The sequence below is a fragment of the Bactrocera latifrons genome, unplaced genomic scaffold (assembly GCF_001853355.1).
Source record: "Bactrocera latifrons isolate USDA-ARS-PBARC rearing strain unplaced genomic scaffold, ASM185335v1 scaffold_55, whole genome shotgun sequence".
NCBI classification, from domain to species: Eukaryota; Metazoa; Arthropoda; class Insecta; order Diptera; family Tephritidae; genus Bactrocera; species Bactrocera latifrons.
Window position 1 is genome coordinate 1,336,174 of NW_017537212.1, and position 14,806 is coordinate 1,350,979.

The window sequence follows — 14,806 nt, forward strand, 5'->3', positions numbered from 1 at the left end:
ATACTGAGCATCTTTCTCTTTGACACCATGTCTGATATCCCACGTGATCTGTCAAATACTAATGCATGAAAATCCTAACCTCAAAAAAATCACCCGATAGAATAGAAAAAATGTGCAATCGGAACTTTTAGTGCTGCGTAAGAGTTGGCAATAAAGTTTCGTAGTTGCCAACCATCGAGCACACATTGGCGCACATTTCGTAGATTTGTATGTATGTATATACATGTATGTGCGGGCCAGAGTATTTAATATACCACACATACATATGTATGTGCAGAAGGGTGATGTCATTCTTGGTACATATAAGTAGAAGTGTTTTTTTTTTTCATTTTCCAATTATGTTTACATGCATGTGTGCAGACATGTACTTATGTAACTTTATCTATGTGAGCTTATTCCGATTTTATTGCTTGTGCAGATTAATGCCGTAAATAAGTATACATATGCATATATGTATGTATGTTGCACCCACCTTTAAAAATCTTTAATTGCCAAACTTTAATTTATTTACTCAGTTGTTGTTTTTACATTTTTTTTCTAATAAATATATTCTACAGAAAATGAGATGATGTCATAATGACCAGAGTAAAGGAAAGAAATTATCAATAATGTAATGTTTAATCTCACAACCTCAACGATATAACAGCCGCTTGATCATACACATTGCTTATCTCGAACATTTTACAACGGTTCCGACCATAAATGTCGAACAATCCAATTAAATGCTGTACTCAAAGCCAAAAAATTGCGATTTTATGCCATTGTTTACCGACAAACACACATCTTTAGACGTTCGCAAGAGCACATTTGGATCCCTAAAGCTCTACTTATAGGCTTGATTGTTGGCTGGCTTTAAATGCACGATGCAATGCCGAATCGACCAGCGGTCTTCTTGGTCGTTCCTGCAGTGTTCTAAATATGGACAGAGTAGACGCACTAAATTCGCGCTGGCATAATGAAGATGATGTGCAAACGGTAATAGCAAGATAAGATTTCTCAAGCCGATTAGAAACGCTGGTGCGACAGTTGGACCAACCGCCACTATTCGGGTTAGTGGCTTGTGAACGCCAAACCATTTTAATTTTGCAACATTACGTATTTAGCTATCTGCGGAGGAATGCAATTGCCGGGTCTTGAATAAGGCCGAGGGAGTAAGCGGCACTGGCAGCAGAAGTGGCTGAGGCATGAAGAGCAAGAACAAAACATGTTATTCTGCGCCGAACGACGTGATGCGCCATTTTTTGCGCACACTACAGTCACCGCATGCCACATCAATATAAATAAAATGCCAGCTCGACCGCGGGTACAAACAGCAACATCACAGTCCAAGCGGCGGAGGGCGGACGATAGAGTCTGCCAAAAGCGAAGGTAAAACATTTAAAAGTAACAACAACAATGTGAGCAGTAAACCGCAACATAAGCGACCGAAAATCAGCTGTGGGAAGCGCAACGGCAGAGGGAGGCTGATAATAAGAAATACCTACAGCCAAGCTAGTGGCAGACGAGCAAAAATACTAAAGCAAACGCAGTAAGTAAATATATGCCACTGATTGTAGCCAAACCGTAACAAAAATAACAAGTCGAAGTAGCAGGCGAGTGCCCAAACAAGAGCAGCATGACTTTCTGTGCCCTGTCCGCGGCGCTGTATGCGCACCCCGCAGAGGCTTGCGCGGTTTGTAGAGTCACGGTAGCATAGGAGCATAAGACAATGCAACTTGATTTCCATGCAGTCGAACGGACGCTTTGGGTGCAGCAGTACGAGGGCACCACAACAACATTTCTGGAAAAGTGAATAAAGCGCCAACAATATCAAAGACAACAATGAGCGTAACCATAGTACAAAATGCCCCAACATCCGTAACAACAGCAACAATGGCGAATAATGTAAATAAATAAAGGCAACAATGCCAAAACAAAGAGTAAAGCGATCCATCCGAATGCCGAATACCGATCAGTGTGGTGTCTGTCATGACCCAAGAGCGGCCTGATATGACTTCGCGGGCTTTCACGGGGAAATAAATCACGTATGTACATACATTTTTGTGTGTGTATCAGTGTGCTTGCGAATTTGTGGTGGGCGTGCGCATGTGCGAGCATCGGTAGAGAGTGATATGAGCAGACATGGTCGAGGTATGTGAAATTCGAGCATTGTCTGGAAGTCGTGGGCGAATCATGATCGTAATTGGAATGCGATATTTGCTTTAATTGAAGATCTTTATTGCCTACTATTAACTTAATAACAGCATACTGACGTACTTTTGTATCTGTTTATGCACAACCATGCGAATGGGAAAAGGTTTTATTGCGACCGAAAACCTTGACTTGGCAAAATTAATTTAAAAATACTTATGCGAATTTGTTTGATTGTTTTTCGAAATCTATTTTTAACCCACATCCTTAGACCACTGACGATAACAGTAAACAAGTTTTCTTTGAGAACTAAGTATACCTGGAAAGCTTAAAGAACTTTTTCCTAACAATGTTAATTTAAGAAAAACGACCACAAGACGTCGTGGTAGAGCGTCTTACAATCATAGGTTTGAGAATTTATGAAAAATTTCGGGGGTCCAATGTAAAAACATCCAAAAAGAACGGATCGCGCTGTATACCTGTAGGCTTTATTGGTATGTACATACATACTTCCACATGCAACGTTTTTTTTGTTTCGCGTACAGAAATTGCGAACAAGAAGCAAATAAGTAGTCGTGCACGTAGACTTGAAGTGTACGTAAATGCACAATGAGGCGGTAACAGCCAGCCCACATTCTTAGCCGCCGCCGCCGCCGTCGGAAGCCATTTCAGAAATGTTAAGCTTCCAGCGCCGACGCTGTACGAACATGCAGACGTACAACAGAGTAGCCGTGTGTAAACGAAAAATGAAGGAACAAACACCAATATAAAAGTAAACAATTTTACAATTCAGTAGAATAACAAACAGAAGTTTACTAAATCGCACGCTATAATCAACGCAATGGATGTACAAAGCAATGAAGAGGAAGAAAACTCCGCAGAGAAAAATTTAGCAGAAGCTAGACGACGGTTGGCTTTTGGCGAGCGCAGCTTGAGGAAGACAAAAAGAGCGTTGATGCTACCGATGATAGCGATGATTATGCTGACAACACGTTTTATAGCACAATGAAGAGTGAAGGGACATTGGTCAATACAAAGGCCTGTACACCGTTCCGAACCATTCATGGGTACCAGTGAAACAGGTTAATATCAAATCGAATTCTTGCGAATTTCTCAGATGCTTGTATAAATACTACAAATATACGAGCATCCGAGTGCTTACGAATGTGTCTAAAGAATAAGAAGAGATTCGATGTTGATTACTTAATGACGGGTCTCTGACCGCGTAGCAGTTAGTTAGCGAGAAGGAAGGTACGTACGTAAGTGCTAAAGTCACTAAGAGTTCGCTTAAAATCGTGTTGAATGATGTGGCCGACGCTTGTGTTGGCCTTTAAATATTATGGTCACGAAACTCTATTAAGTCTATGTTATTGTTGTTGGACCAGCATCTGCGTCAGCATTGAGCGATCCGTCAACAGCGTAGCACTGATCGTACGGTATGTAAGCTTTTATATGCATATATCTGTAAAATTTATACTTACATATGTATCTGCTATAGAAACCAAGAATTAGAGCCTTGTTCTAACATTTTCCCCTTTGTTTAGAGCTGTTTTGGTTTTGCTTTTGTTGATATTGTTCTTGTTGTGGTTGTTTGTGCACATGTTGCGGACAATTGATGGATGGTAAGGCAACTAGCGATTTAGTCGTTCAAATTCATTCGGCATCATTAAGCAAACAGTTGGAAGACATGATAGCTCATATATATGCAACAAAAATACACGTATTCATACGTACATACATACAAACATACATAACTATTTGAGCGGTTACCGCATCGAGCCAGCAAAACAGGTAAACCAAGAATACAGCAGTGTCTTCTATCGAGTGTACTGTACACATATTTATGGTAACATGAACTCACTACTCCATTCCCCGAGCGAGAGCGCGCCGGCTTGTGTCTTTATGGAGTCGCTTCTTCGCAATTAATATTATATATTTATTGTACTAAATCAGCACAAACATTTAATACAAATTGGTAGCAGAAAAATGTCTGCTGGACCAGCGAGTTGACTTGATAACAGGAACTATTCTAAGCGAACATTACAAATGATCTCGAATTTTATGTCAGTGAAGGCATATAATTGCATTTTTATTATTATTATTATTTTTTTTTTTCATTAACGAATATGTATACGAATTAGCGAGTCCACGGAATTTTATGCTGTTTTCAGCTTCAGCTTTCAGCAGACAGAAATTACCCATGGTTCTTCGAAATGTAGATTACTCAATATTTACGCTACAATTGGTAATTTATTTCGAGATAAGTTCGTTAAACAATCATAAATTTTTTATGGAGTGAAATGGCTATGATTGTGCTAGGAACTTCTCATAAATCTAATAGATTTAGAGAGTAGACTAAAGTGAAAACAGAAACTGACTGACTAACTCTTTTAAGTGAATGTTTTCCACCTAATCAATTATTAGCTCTTAGTCCACTTCAGAACTCTACTTGAAGCGTTTTTGATTTCAAACTTGAAGGAATATTCGCTCAATATTTTGTTTGTGATTTTTTTTATCTAATTCCAAATAGTTCTCCAGATATTCTGATGAATAAAATATTGGTCAGTCGAAAAAGTCTTTTCGTAACCATTTAAAAAAGGCTGGCTACAAAAGGAGGAACGATGTTTGGGTGCCACAAGAATTGTCTGTGAAAAATTTAATGGACCGAATTAACATCTGCGATTCTTTGCTGAAACAAAATGAAATCGAACCATTTCTGAAGCGAATGGTAACAGGAGACGAAAAGTGGATCAAAAACGATAATAATGTGCGAAAAAGATCATGGTCCCAGCGTGGCGAAGCTCAACAAATGGTCTCAAAGCCAAAATTGACGCCTCGAAAGGTTATGCTTAGTGTTTGGTGGGATTGGAAAGGAATCATCCACTATGAGCTGATCCAGCCTGGACGAACAATTTATTCTAGATTTTACAGTCAACAGCTGATGAGATTGAAGCAAGCAATCGAAAAAAAAAACGAAAACAGCCAAAACTGATCAACAGAAAGAGCATCGACTTCCATCAGGACAACGCTAGACACACATCTTTGATGACTCGGCAAAAACTGGGAGAGCTTGGCTGGAAAGTTTTGATGGATCCTGACTTTCCACCATCGAACTACCATTTGTTTCGGTCAACGCAGTACTTCCTAAATGGAGTAAAGTTTGCTTCAAGAGAAGCTTGTTAAAATTACTTGTCGTAGCTTTTCGCCGAAGACCCAGAAAAGTTTTACATTGATGGAATAATGTCTCTCGACCAAAATGGTAAATATTTGGTTCATTAAAGCCTATAAATATAAAAAAATAAGTTGAAGTTTGACTAGAAATATGAAAAGACTTTTTCGACTGCCTAATAATAAGACGAAACGAATTAAAGAACGTGAGGGTGTTGTTCAAGGATGAACTTAAGTATAGAATAGTGGTTTATATTATACCTCGCAGCCATTGCTTCACATTGCCCTCGGATTTCGGTTGCTTCAACAAATAAGGATATGTAACTTTCCTTTTCGAGGCTAAGCTTTGTACAGGACAAAACCACATGTTTACCTTCGCAAACTGCATGAAGAAGCCCCTACTAAATTGGCGTCGAACCGAGGCGTTATTTGATGTAACTACTACTGTTTGCGCAGTTCAGCATTTTCCATTCTCTTGAAGGTGACGCTTAGTACCATATGTACCTGTGTATGTGAAAATGTAGGAAAAATACGCACAATGATACACATTAACCTGGCTTTGAAGTCTCCTCTATATGAGAAAGCTCTTGTGTTTGTACCGTTGTAAGACATGTGTTGACCAGCCGACATACTCTTAAGTGCCCAAGTGCAAAGGAAAGATTGTAAACATATGGGCCAGTTAGAGCCAGAGAAATGGCGTCGAGAACACCGAAGACGTTTTATTATTTTCTACATTCATGTTTGCGAAGTGCTGTTTAGTTATAGAAAACGGAAGGAATAAAACAGCCAGGAGGATCGTCAGCACTAAACGCCCCTTGTAGCAAGCAGTTTCTTTGAGCACAAAGCAAGAGTGCTGCTACAACGGCGGCTGACACACAGCGAGATTTTGCGGTCACTTAGAAGGCAACGGACATTTTCTTTGAAATAACAATTTAACTGAACGCTTACCAACGAAATCGCTTAACTTTAATGCTCTCAATTTCTTATTTGTTCATTTACCATGCTCTAAGTGTAGAAAACCTCATTTTCGCTGAAGAATGATCGTGAACATGTGAGCACTTACGCACCTATGGACAAATATTTGAAGCCAGCATTCATCAACATGACTAGCGTAAAACGGATATCACATAAAAATCTGCGGTTGACCGCACAAAAATTTTACTTACTATTTAAGTTTGTTTATACAATAGTATATATATATATGTACATATGTATAATAATAATAGCTATATGCATATATACATATGTATATTCATAAACTAGTTCCAGTTCAAATAAATAGGCACAAGCATTAAAAATAGAGTAGCCAAGACTTCGCAGACAATGAAAACTTAGAAATCTTCAGGATTGTTCAAAATTACTCGCTTTATTGATCCTTTTTTAAATTTAACTTTAGAGTCTTAAAGCCCGCTCCGAAGCGGCTAACAAGTATAAAATTAGCACTAACTCGAAAACTTCATTTGTTGGTAGATTATTTAAAATAAGTTAGAACACACGCTATTTAATGTTATCATGATTTTGACATTAGTTATGTTCAGAGGTATATTAGTTTTTGGAAGGAAAATACCTATGCACTGTATCATAATTTACATATGTAGCAATCAAAACGTAAAAATATTGTTAGAATTATACAGTCTAGTACTTCAAATACCACTTCATATAGCGTTGATTGCCGTCGGTTCTTTCTGTAAGAGATATGTATATCTCACAATTTTGTTTCAAATTCTAATCCTTGCAGTCAATTTAATTTACTGTCACACCATTAGCTTTGATTTCGCTTCACAGACCTTAACATTCATTATATGTATGAGGTGTGTTCAAAAAGTATCACGAATTTTGTGTTTTTTCAAAAATTATTTATTTATTCATGAATATTTATTTTGTCCCCTTCAAAGWAATCCCCATGAGATATTATACACTTGTGCCAACGGTTTTTCCAATCTTCGAAGCACTTCGATGCCGTCTTTATCTCGTCAAGAGAAGCGTAATTTCGTCCTTTCATGGGCCTCTTCAGTTTAGGGAACAAGAAAAAGGGGCCAGATCTGGGGAATACGGTGGCTGCGGCATCATTAGTGTGTTGTTTTTGGCCAAAAAGTCGCGCACAAGCAACGATGTGTGAGCAGGGGCGTTATCGTGGTCCAAAAGCCAATTTTTGTCACATCTTCTCGGCCTTCTGAGAACATTTTGTACCACCGATAAACGTTGCTTCGGTCCAAGGTAGCTTCGCCGTATGCCACAGTCAACATTCGAAATGCATTCGCGTACTTAATTTCGTTTTTGACACAAAATTTGATACGGGTTCTTTGATCCATTTTTTTTGAATAGGTTAAAATCGAAGACGATCCAAAACACGTGCAAGCAAAGCAGCTGTCAACAATTAAATGAACATTCAAAATGGCCGAGCTTGTCGGCATAAGTGAGAGTACCAACATAACGCCACAAAAAATCCGAAATTCGAATATACGTAACCCGCGAAAATTCAAAATTCGCGATACTTTTTGAACACACCTCGTACTTTGTTCGTGGCAGTAACGCAGCCGCAAAAGGAATAATTGAGCAGCAATGAATCTAGCGCATTGAAAAAGCATTGACATTATGAACACGATACATATATAATGAATGACAACTATGGATACAAGTCAAACTATATCCATCAGAACATTGACATTGGCTCACCGACTACGTTTTATTATGAGTTACATACTTTTCTTGTACAGATAGAAACGTAGGCGAGCTTGGAACTTACAGAAGTTGTAAGCATAAAACTAATATAGACTTCAATTTTCATTTATTTCAAATATTACTATTAAAATACATATGAACATACATACAAACCAAAACTCGRTTAAATTTTCTTCTCCCAAATGCTATGGAAACTCAGTTGGAACTGCGGCAACTTTTGGAAAGTAGCCAAATAATGTAAATGAAAGCATTTGGTTTTGAGTACATTTGGGTTTTCGGCACACTTTCACGCATATTAATAGCTAAGCAAGTAATTAGTGATTGAGTAATATCTAGGCAGGTTTTAAGGAAAAATTATTTTGAAGACAATACAAGCGATTGGGGAAGCAGCCCTAAAATGTGACAATTATTCGAATCTTAACTACGAAATTATCAAGTTTTTCGATCTTACTCCCACTAAACAAATATTTGATCTGTGCTAAATGATAAAAAATAATATCATTTTCAAGCAAGGCGTTACCAAATATTTTGTCATACAATATATTTTTTGATAATTATTTTTTATGATTTTGTGACTACCATACATATGTATATGTACATAATATGCTAATTTTATAAAAAAATTTCAGTTCACTTTTTTCAATTTCCTTCAAATGAATTGCATTATCGACCTAACCATTTTTATTCGAAATCAGTGGTAAGTCTGGCGCCACAGTAATAAAATGGTAAACAACCACAAAGGTTGCATGTTTGGCAGGTAGCCTTAAAAATATTTGGTAATATAATGCAGAAGAGTGCCAGCACCGAAGGATTACAGTTTAAAACACATTCTTTGCCTTTCGTTGACGCTGATTGTCCCAAATAAATAAAAATCTTAATTTTCCAACATTCTCTTAGTGTTGAGAGTTTAAAACGTCATTTTTGTTGATGTACGAATGCAACATTTGAAAGGAACAACATAGTTAATGCGAGTATTTTATGAGATACTACAAATAGGAAAACGAAAACCAATCCACAACACGCCCTCACCTCGCAAACAATAACCATCTTTGTTAGTAGTCTTGACTCAGTCTGTTGTTACAGCGACTACGACGGCTGCTGCTGCAGAGATTGTTGTTTTGTTGACCAGCAGTGGGGACGAGGCGTGATGAAAAGCAACGTCAGCCATCGTTAATGGAAACGTGATGAACGAATAAGCAAGCATTTGAGTAGAATAGGTGAATATGAGAAGATATAGCAACTACGACAACTTTAATGTTGAATGCGGCAAATACTAAATCTGCCGGAAGGGGAATGTCTTTTCTACCGCATTCGCATTTAATAATAATTATTTCATTTGCCATTTCAACGAGTTATTTACTTTATGTTTAGTTATTTTTAGAACAAACTACATAAATTCATATATTAATATATATGATAAATACAGTGGAAGATATTTCATAAAACAAATTTAATTCGCATTTACCTTTTGGTTATTAATATTTTGGTATTTTCTTGAATATCAATAACCGTTTGTTTTGTTTATTTTCTGCTGAGAATTCGTTGATGGTCGTTTTTGGCCGTTGTCAAACTTTTATGCTCTTTATGGCTCTCTTTTTTGCGATAATCACACACAAACTACTTCACAAAATCACCGTTCACAAATATTTAAGAAATTTATTATGATGAACTCCACCTTAGCTTTACTTTTATATCTTATGTATTTACACTAGCATATTTCGCAAAATTACCGAACAATTTTCATATTTAATTAGCAACAATCTGCAATAGCGAATTTACTTTATATGCTTTCCACGTTAATTGTTGTTTGCTAAATTTTAATCACAATTTCACTGCTAGTAGTCTTCGCGCACTCACTTTGTTTTGCAATCAATTAATTATATCAAACTCAAGCTGAACGTGAGTGTACAACGAGAAAAACACAGCAACGCGTTGAAATTTTTTCACCGAGAAATTTGCGAATATTGTCCAAACACAAAGACCTTTTCAGAGCGACTGACTATAATTTTGACATACATTTCTCCATCGAAAACTTGTTTTACTTCACTTGTTTCGGGCACCAGCTGCTTTCCTCTGATATTCTCTTGTCTGTTGTTGAGTGCTTAGTGAGAGAATGTGCTTTTCGCCGTGTATAAAATATTTTATTTGAGCATTTTTGACGGGGAAAAAGAGAGAAAACTATTTTTTGCAAATGAGCACCGTTTATATTCGCCGCAGCATATGACATTTTTAGTTTTCATTTCAGCTGTACACAGTGGTGATGCTGGAAAGTATTAAAAAAGTATACCATTCCATTATAAAGGTTAAATCAGATTAATAAATTGATGACTGCTTTCTTTCAGTTTACTCCCTTCTGGTTGGTGCATCAGATTAACCGCATTCGAAATTGAACTAACAATCACCACAAGAAACAGTTTTGCGAACTGAACAAATACTCAATGTTAGGAAAAGGAGTTTATTTCTGGATACAATGTCAATGCAACACCAATTGTTAGAAAATATTTCCCTTTTATATTTAGCTTCGAAACAGCTGCTTTTGACAACTCTGCAAACCTCTGCAAATCAACAGAAACACGTCTGCAATGTTTTCATTACTGCACAGCGTTGAACAATTAAAATAATTTGGTTTGATCCAGTAATAATGGTCAATAAATTTCCAACGCAGTTTTTGTAGTAATTATAAAGGGGACGAATATAAACAATGGAGGCCGGATTGGAAAAAAAATTGCAGGGCTTCCAACTTATCGCACAGGAAAAATTACAAGCGATCATATGTTCTATTCCAGGCAAAAAAGACCTTATAATTGAGCCAGTACTAATTAAACCTTTGGAGCATGTTTGCGCTGCATCCTGGCTGAAACTGAAAGGCATACAAAGAATCTTCAAATTTGATGGTGATCACATTATTTCACGTACTGCTGAACATCAAATCCACATTTTTTTAATACATAGCAAATTGGAAACATTTCAACAGATTTTAAGGCATATACACGAATTAGAGCGGCTAGAACCGACTGATCTCGATGCCGCAGTAAAAAATTTTCATATAATATGTGTGCCCACTTGCTTTACCCATTTCCAAATGTTGTTGGAAGAGGAAGGCCTTTACGGTTTAGTTCAACTTCATCGATACAGCTGGGACTTTATCTGCCTCGATCAAAATGTGCTAAGCATGGAAATACCAAATGTGAGTACCTCCGGTTTCGTTGTGTGTCGGTTAGTATAATAATGTAAGTGCTTACCTTTAGGTTTTCTCCACACTATTTTTACGAAAGGATACCTCTCTTTTACCAGTAATAGCACAATCTCTCCGAGTACTGCAAATCGTTTGTGGACGACCCGAAATAATTTTCACTTTTGGTGAACATTCTGCAACTTTAGTAAAAATGTTGCAAACTCTTAACAAGCCTGGTAATGATAATTATAGTGAGTCGTCCACCGAATTCGCCTCTATTCTTATCATGGATCGTGACAAAGATTATGCATCTAGTTTACTAACGCCGGCTATTTATGCTGGATTACTGCTCGAAGTTTATAATCGACGAGCCGCAGAAATCGAGTTAGAAACGCATTCAAATAAGATTTCCAAACAAATGTTAGAAATTTTCCAACTACCCCATCGAGCTTATCAGCAAAAACAAAGTGAAAAGCCGCCAGTAAGCAAGGTGAAGCCGTGTAAACTTCCAAGCATACGTATGAACGCAATGAGTGATGAAATTTATGGTGAAAATCGGTACAAGCATTTTGCGCAAGCTAGCAGCCAAATACGCGCACAAGCAAAAACTATCGGATTAGAAGTTCAAAAATTGGGTGATATGAAACTTGATGAGATGCACGACTATGTGGCTCGCAAGTTACCAAAGGTGACGGAGCTTAAAGCAAAGGTCATGCGACACCTTAACGCCAGCGAACAAATTATAGACATGTTGGGTGGTAACTTTCGTCGTGTGCAATCCTTGGAGGAAGATATACTTAATAATGTAGCGCGCAAACGAATTCATACAGAAATCGATGAACTACTCACAACAAATTGTCAAAAATACAATACTCTCCGTTTGCTTTGCCTATTTCACATATGTGCTGGAATAAATGCCGATGAGTTGTCACAATTTGTACGGAACTATTGTAACTACTTTGGTCAACAACACTTGGTTGTTTTTCAACAATTGGCGGTAGCTGGGCTGTTACCGATGATGTGGGAGGAAGATAGAGGAAACACATCTGCGAAAATACTCTCAAATTTGCCGTTACCCAAATTTCAACAAACTGAATTTCAAGCAAATGCTAATAGACTGAGATTAATGGTTTCAACTACTGGTGCTGAGCCAACGCCTGTCAACTCTAACGTAAGCAGTGATACTGGTGTTGGTAATGTCGTAAATTCGCCCAGCTGCGCTAGTTACGTGTTTAATAATCTTTATATCCCAATTGTGGCACAACTCTGCTCGTGCTTACTAAAAGCACAGTCCGCGGAAGAATTTTCCAGCAAAGTAGGTATGGTGGACAAGTTAATTATGCACTCACTTGATGGCACAGCACATAATGCCAAATCGTTCGCTAACTCCATTAAATTGAATGACTCCAAGGATATATTTCCTCTGAGAAAACGTAACTTATTTATTTTTGTTCTCGGTGGAGTGACATACGCTGAGATTGCTGCTTGTAATTTAATAGCGCGCCTTATGGGTTCTCAAATTATTGTGGGTTCTGACGCTATTATCAGTGGCAGTGATCTTATCGAGTCAGCTTTCTGACAAAAACGGAATAATCTTGGAAACCTAAAGCAAAAGTTACCCGAATATGAATTTATATTGATATAACAAATGCATAAGTATGTAATATTTACATTTTTTAATTAAAAAAAAACAGCAGGCATTCAACAAGTATTCCTGAAGCAAGGGACACATTTTTATCGGTAAATTTTCTGAGTAATTTTAATACAGCGGCGGCAACTAATTTCATATTCGGCGGCGAAACATTCAAACGAAAACGGCAAGCAGAGAACGAGAATTCACAAAAGGCAAGTCAGCTGTTTGTCAGCTGTGTGTTGTACAAACAGAATTTTTGTTGGTTTCATTGGAATTTCTATATTTAATAACTTATGTATTACATTTAAAAATTTAATTAAAGTTTGCATTTGTGTAGTTTTATTTGAAGGAGTTATCTAAAACATAAAATGTTGACAAAAAACCAAATTCGACACTTACACCTGGCTATTACATGTATGGCTCGTGGTGTTGGTCGACGATCTAATCCTGGGATCGGGCATCAGCTCAGTAGCATGGAAAGTGTTGAACATTTAGAACAAGATCCTGAAGGGTTCGGGAACTTGGAATCGGATTTTATGACAACCAATCATATGCATCGTGAATATGAATACGAAATGAGTCAACAGCGTGAAAAAATTCGCCACATTATGGTTAAACACAAATACTTCCATGAGACGAAGCTGCCGAATTTGCTAACTTATGCTGAGAAAGAGCAAATGCGTACATTGCATTCACGTGACCCTGAGGAGTGGACAGCTGATCGTTTGGCTGAAAGTTTTCCAGCTACACCGGAAGTCGTGAAGAAAATAATAACCGCAAAATGGCAAGCGCGCAGTGAACAACGCATACGCAAACACGATGAAGTAGTTATACAAAATTGGGAAAAATTCCGTTCAGATCCACACTTATTGAAATTACCTCCCGATTTTCAAGCTCACTTGCAAACGTTTGCCACGAGACGAACAGAAGACTTACTTTCAGTTTCCAGTGGCTTACCCCCTAAACCAGCTTTATCGCGACCAACAAAACAAGAATTTCTCTCCATTATTACAAGTTGTGACAAATATGCAAAAAAGGAAGATGCACCAAAGATCCCTTCGGGAAATTCGCAAATTATGGAGAAAGTTCCAAAGGCCACATCAGCTGAAGAAGAGACATATTTGCTACAAAAAGTATACGACAAACGGAGAATGCGCCTACAAGAGCTGAAAAAGTTTAAATTATCTCCAACCGAATTATCAGTTTGCTCTAGTGAGCTAACCAATGACGAAAATCATACAGTTAATCGAGATGCGATTGAACAGCAATCAACTTCTAAATTACACAACCCGAGCGGAACTGGAATAATTTCGAAGTCCCCACATAATAATCCATTCGCTGATATCAATGCAATCGAAAAATATGAATGCAATGAAATTGTTATCAGCGCTGAAGATCAAAAACGCTTTGAAATAACGCGCGTTAAAGATCATATACATATTCCTCGCAAAGTATGGCGCAAGGGTGGAACTTATCGCGTAGAGGACGCGTATTATGATGATGATGGGGAACTCCTATATCGTGTGCCAGGCATGTCAAGAAAGAACAGATAGAAGTTTTTCCTACACAATATAAAAAAAAGTTTTATTACAAAAAATAAAAATTTAATTTCAATATTACAAGTTTTTGACTTTACCAAGCAGGAGTAAACATGTTTCATATGAGGACCGAACGCCACAAATAATTTACATATTTCAAATATTTCCGTTGTAGCAAAGAACATAAGAAACGTGGACCTTATTATTAGTATTATTTGTTACTTTTGGTAAATTATTCAAGCACTCAAAAAGAAAACAGATTTTTATATATGCATATGTGTTATAGCTTATTCATGTTTATTGTACATAGTGTTTAAAGTGATTATGAGTAAAGCAAATATGACCATAGTGAGAATTTTTATTCAATTAGATAAAAGAAGGGAAAGAAAAATATGCAAATTATCAAAGCATATATACATAAATATATATCAAATATATATTATATATCTCCATATATCTATGGTATGAAAGAAAAACTAG

General features: G+C 37.2%; 3 protein-coding genes across 4 annotated transcripts in view; 2 read left to right on the forward strand and 1 right to left on the reverse strand.

The window, feature by feature from the left end:
• LOC108974343 (furin-like protease 1) overlaps positions 1–10,041 on the reverse strand; it is a 240,956-nt gene extending 230,915 nt beyond the window's left edge. For both annotated transcript variants that reach the window (XM_018942096.1, XM_018942100.1), the window contains exon 1: positions 9,446–10,041. The gene's annotated coding sequence lies outside the window, so the exon portion shown is untranslated. The remainder of the gene's footprint in view (positions 1–9,445) is intronic.
• Positions 10,042–10,201: 160 nt separating this feature from the next.
• Positions 10,202–13,104, forward strand: LOC108974390 (vacuolar protein sorting-associated protein 33B). The gene is made up of 3 exons (XM_018942171.1): positions 10,202–10,261; positions 10,323–11,167; positions 11,229–13,104. The coding sequence occupies exons 2-3, from the start codon at positions 10,682–10,684 to the stop codon at positions 12,732–12,734; spliced, it is 1,992 nt and encodes a 663-aa protein (XP_018797716.1). The 5' UTR covers positions 10,202–10,261; positions 10,323–10,681; the 3' UTR covers positions 12,735–13,104.
• LOC108974391 lies at positions 12,933–14,407 on the forward strand. Its single transcript, XM_018942172.1, has 2 exons — positions 12,933–13,000; positions 13,126–14,407. The coding sequence occupies exon 2, from the start codon at positions 13,157–13,159 to the stop codon at positions 14,339–14,341; it is 1,185 nt and encodes a 394-aa protein (XP_018797717.1). The 5' UTR covers positions 12,933–13,000; positions 13,126–13,156; the 3' UTR covers positions 14,342–14,407.
• Positions 14,408–14,806: the final 399 nt, after the last annotated feature.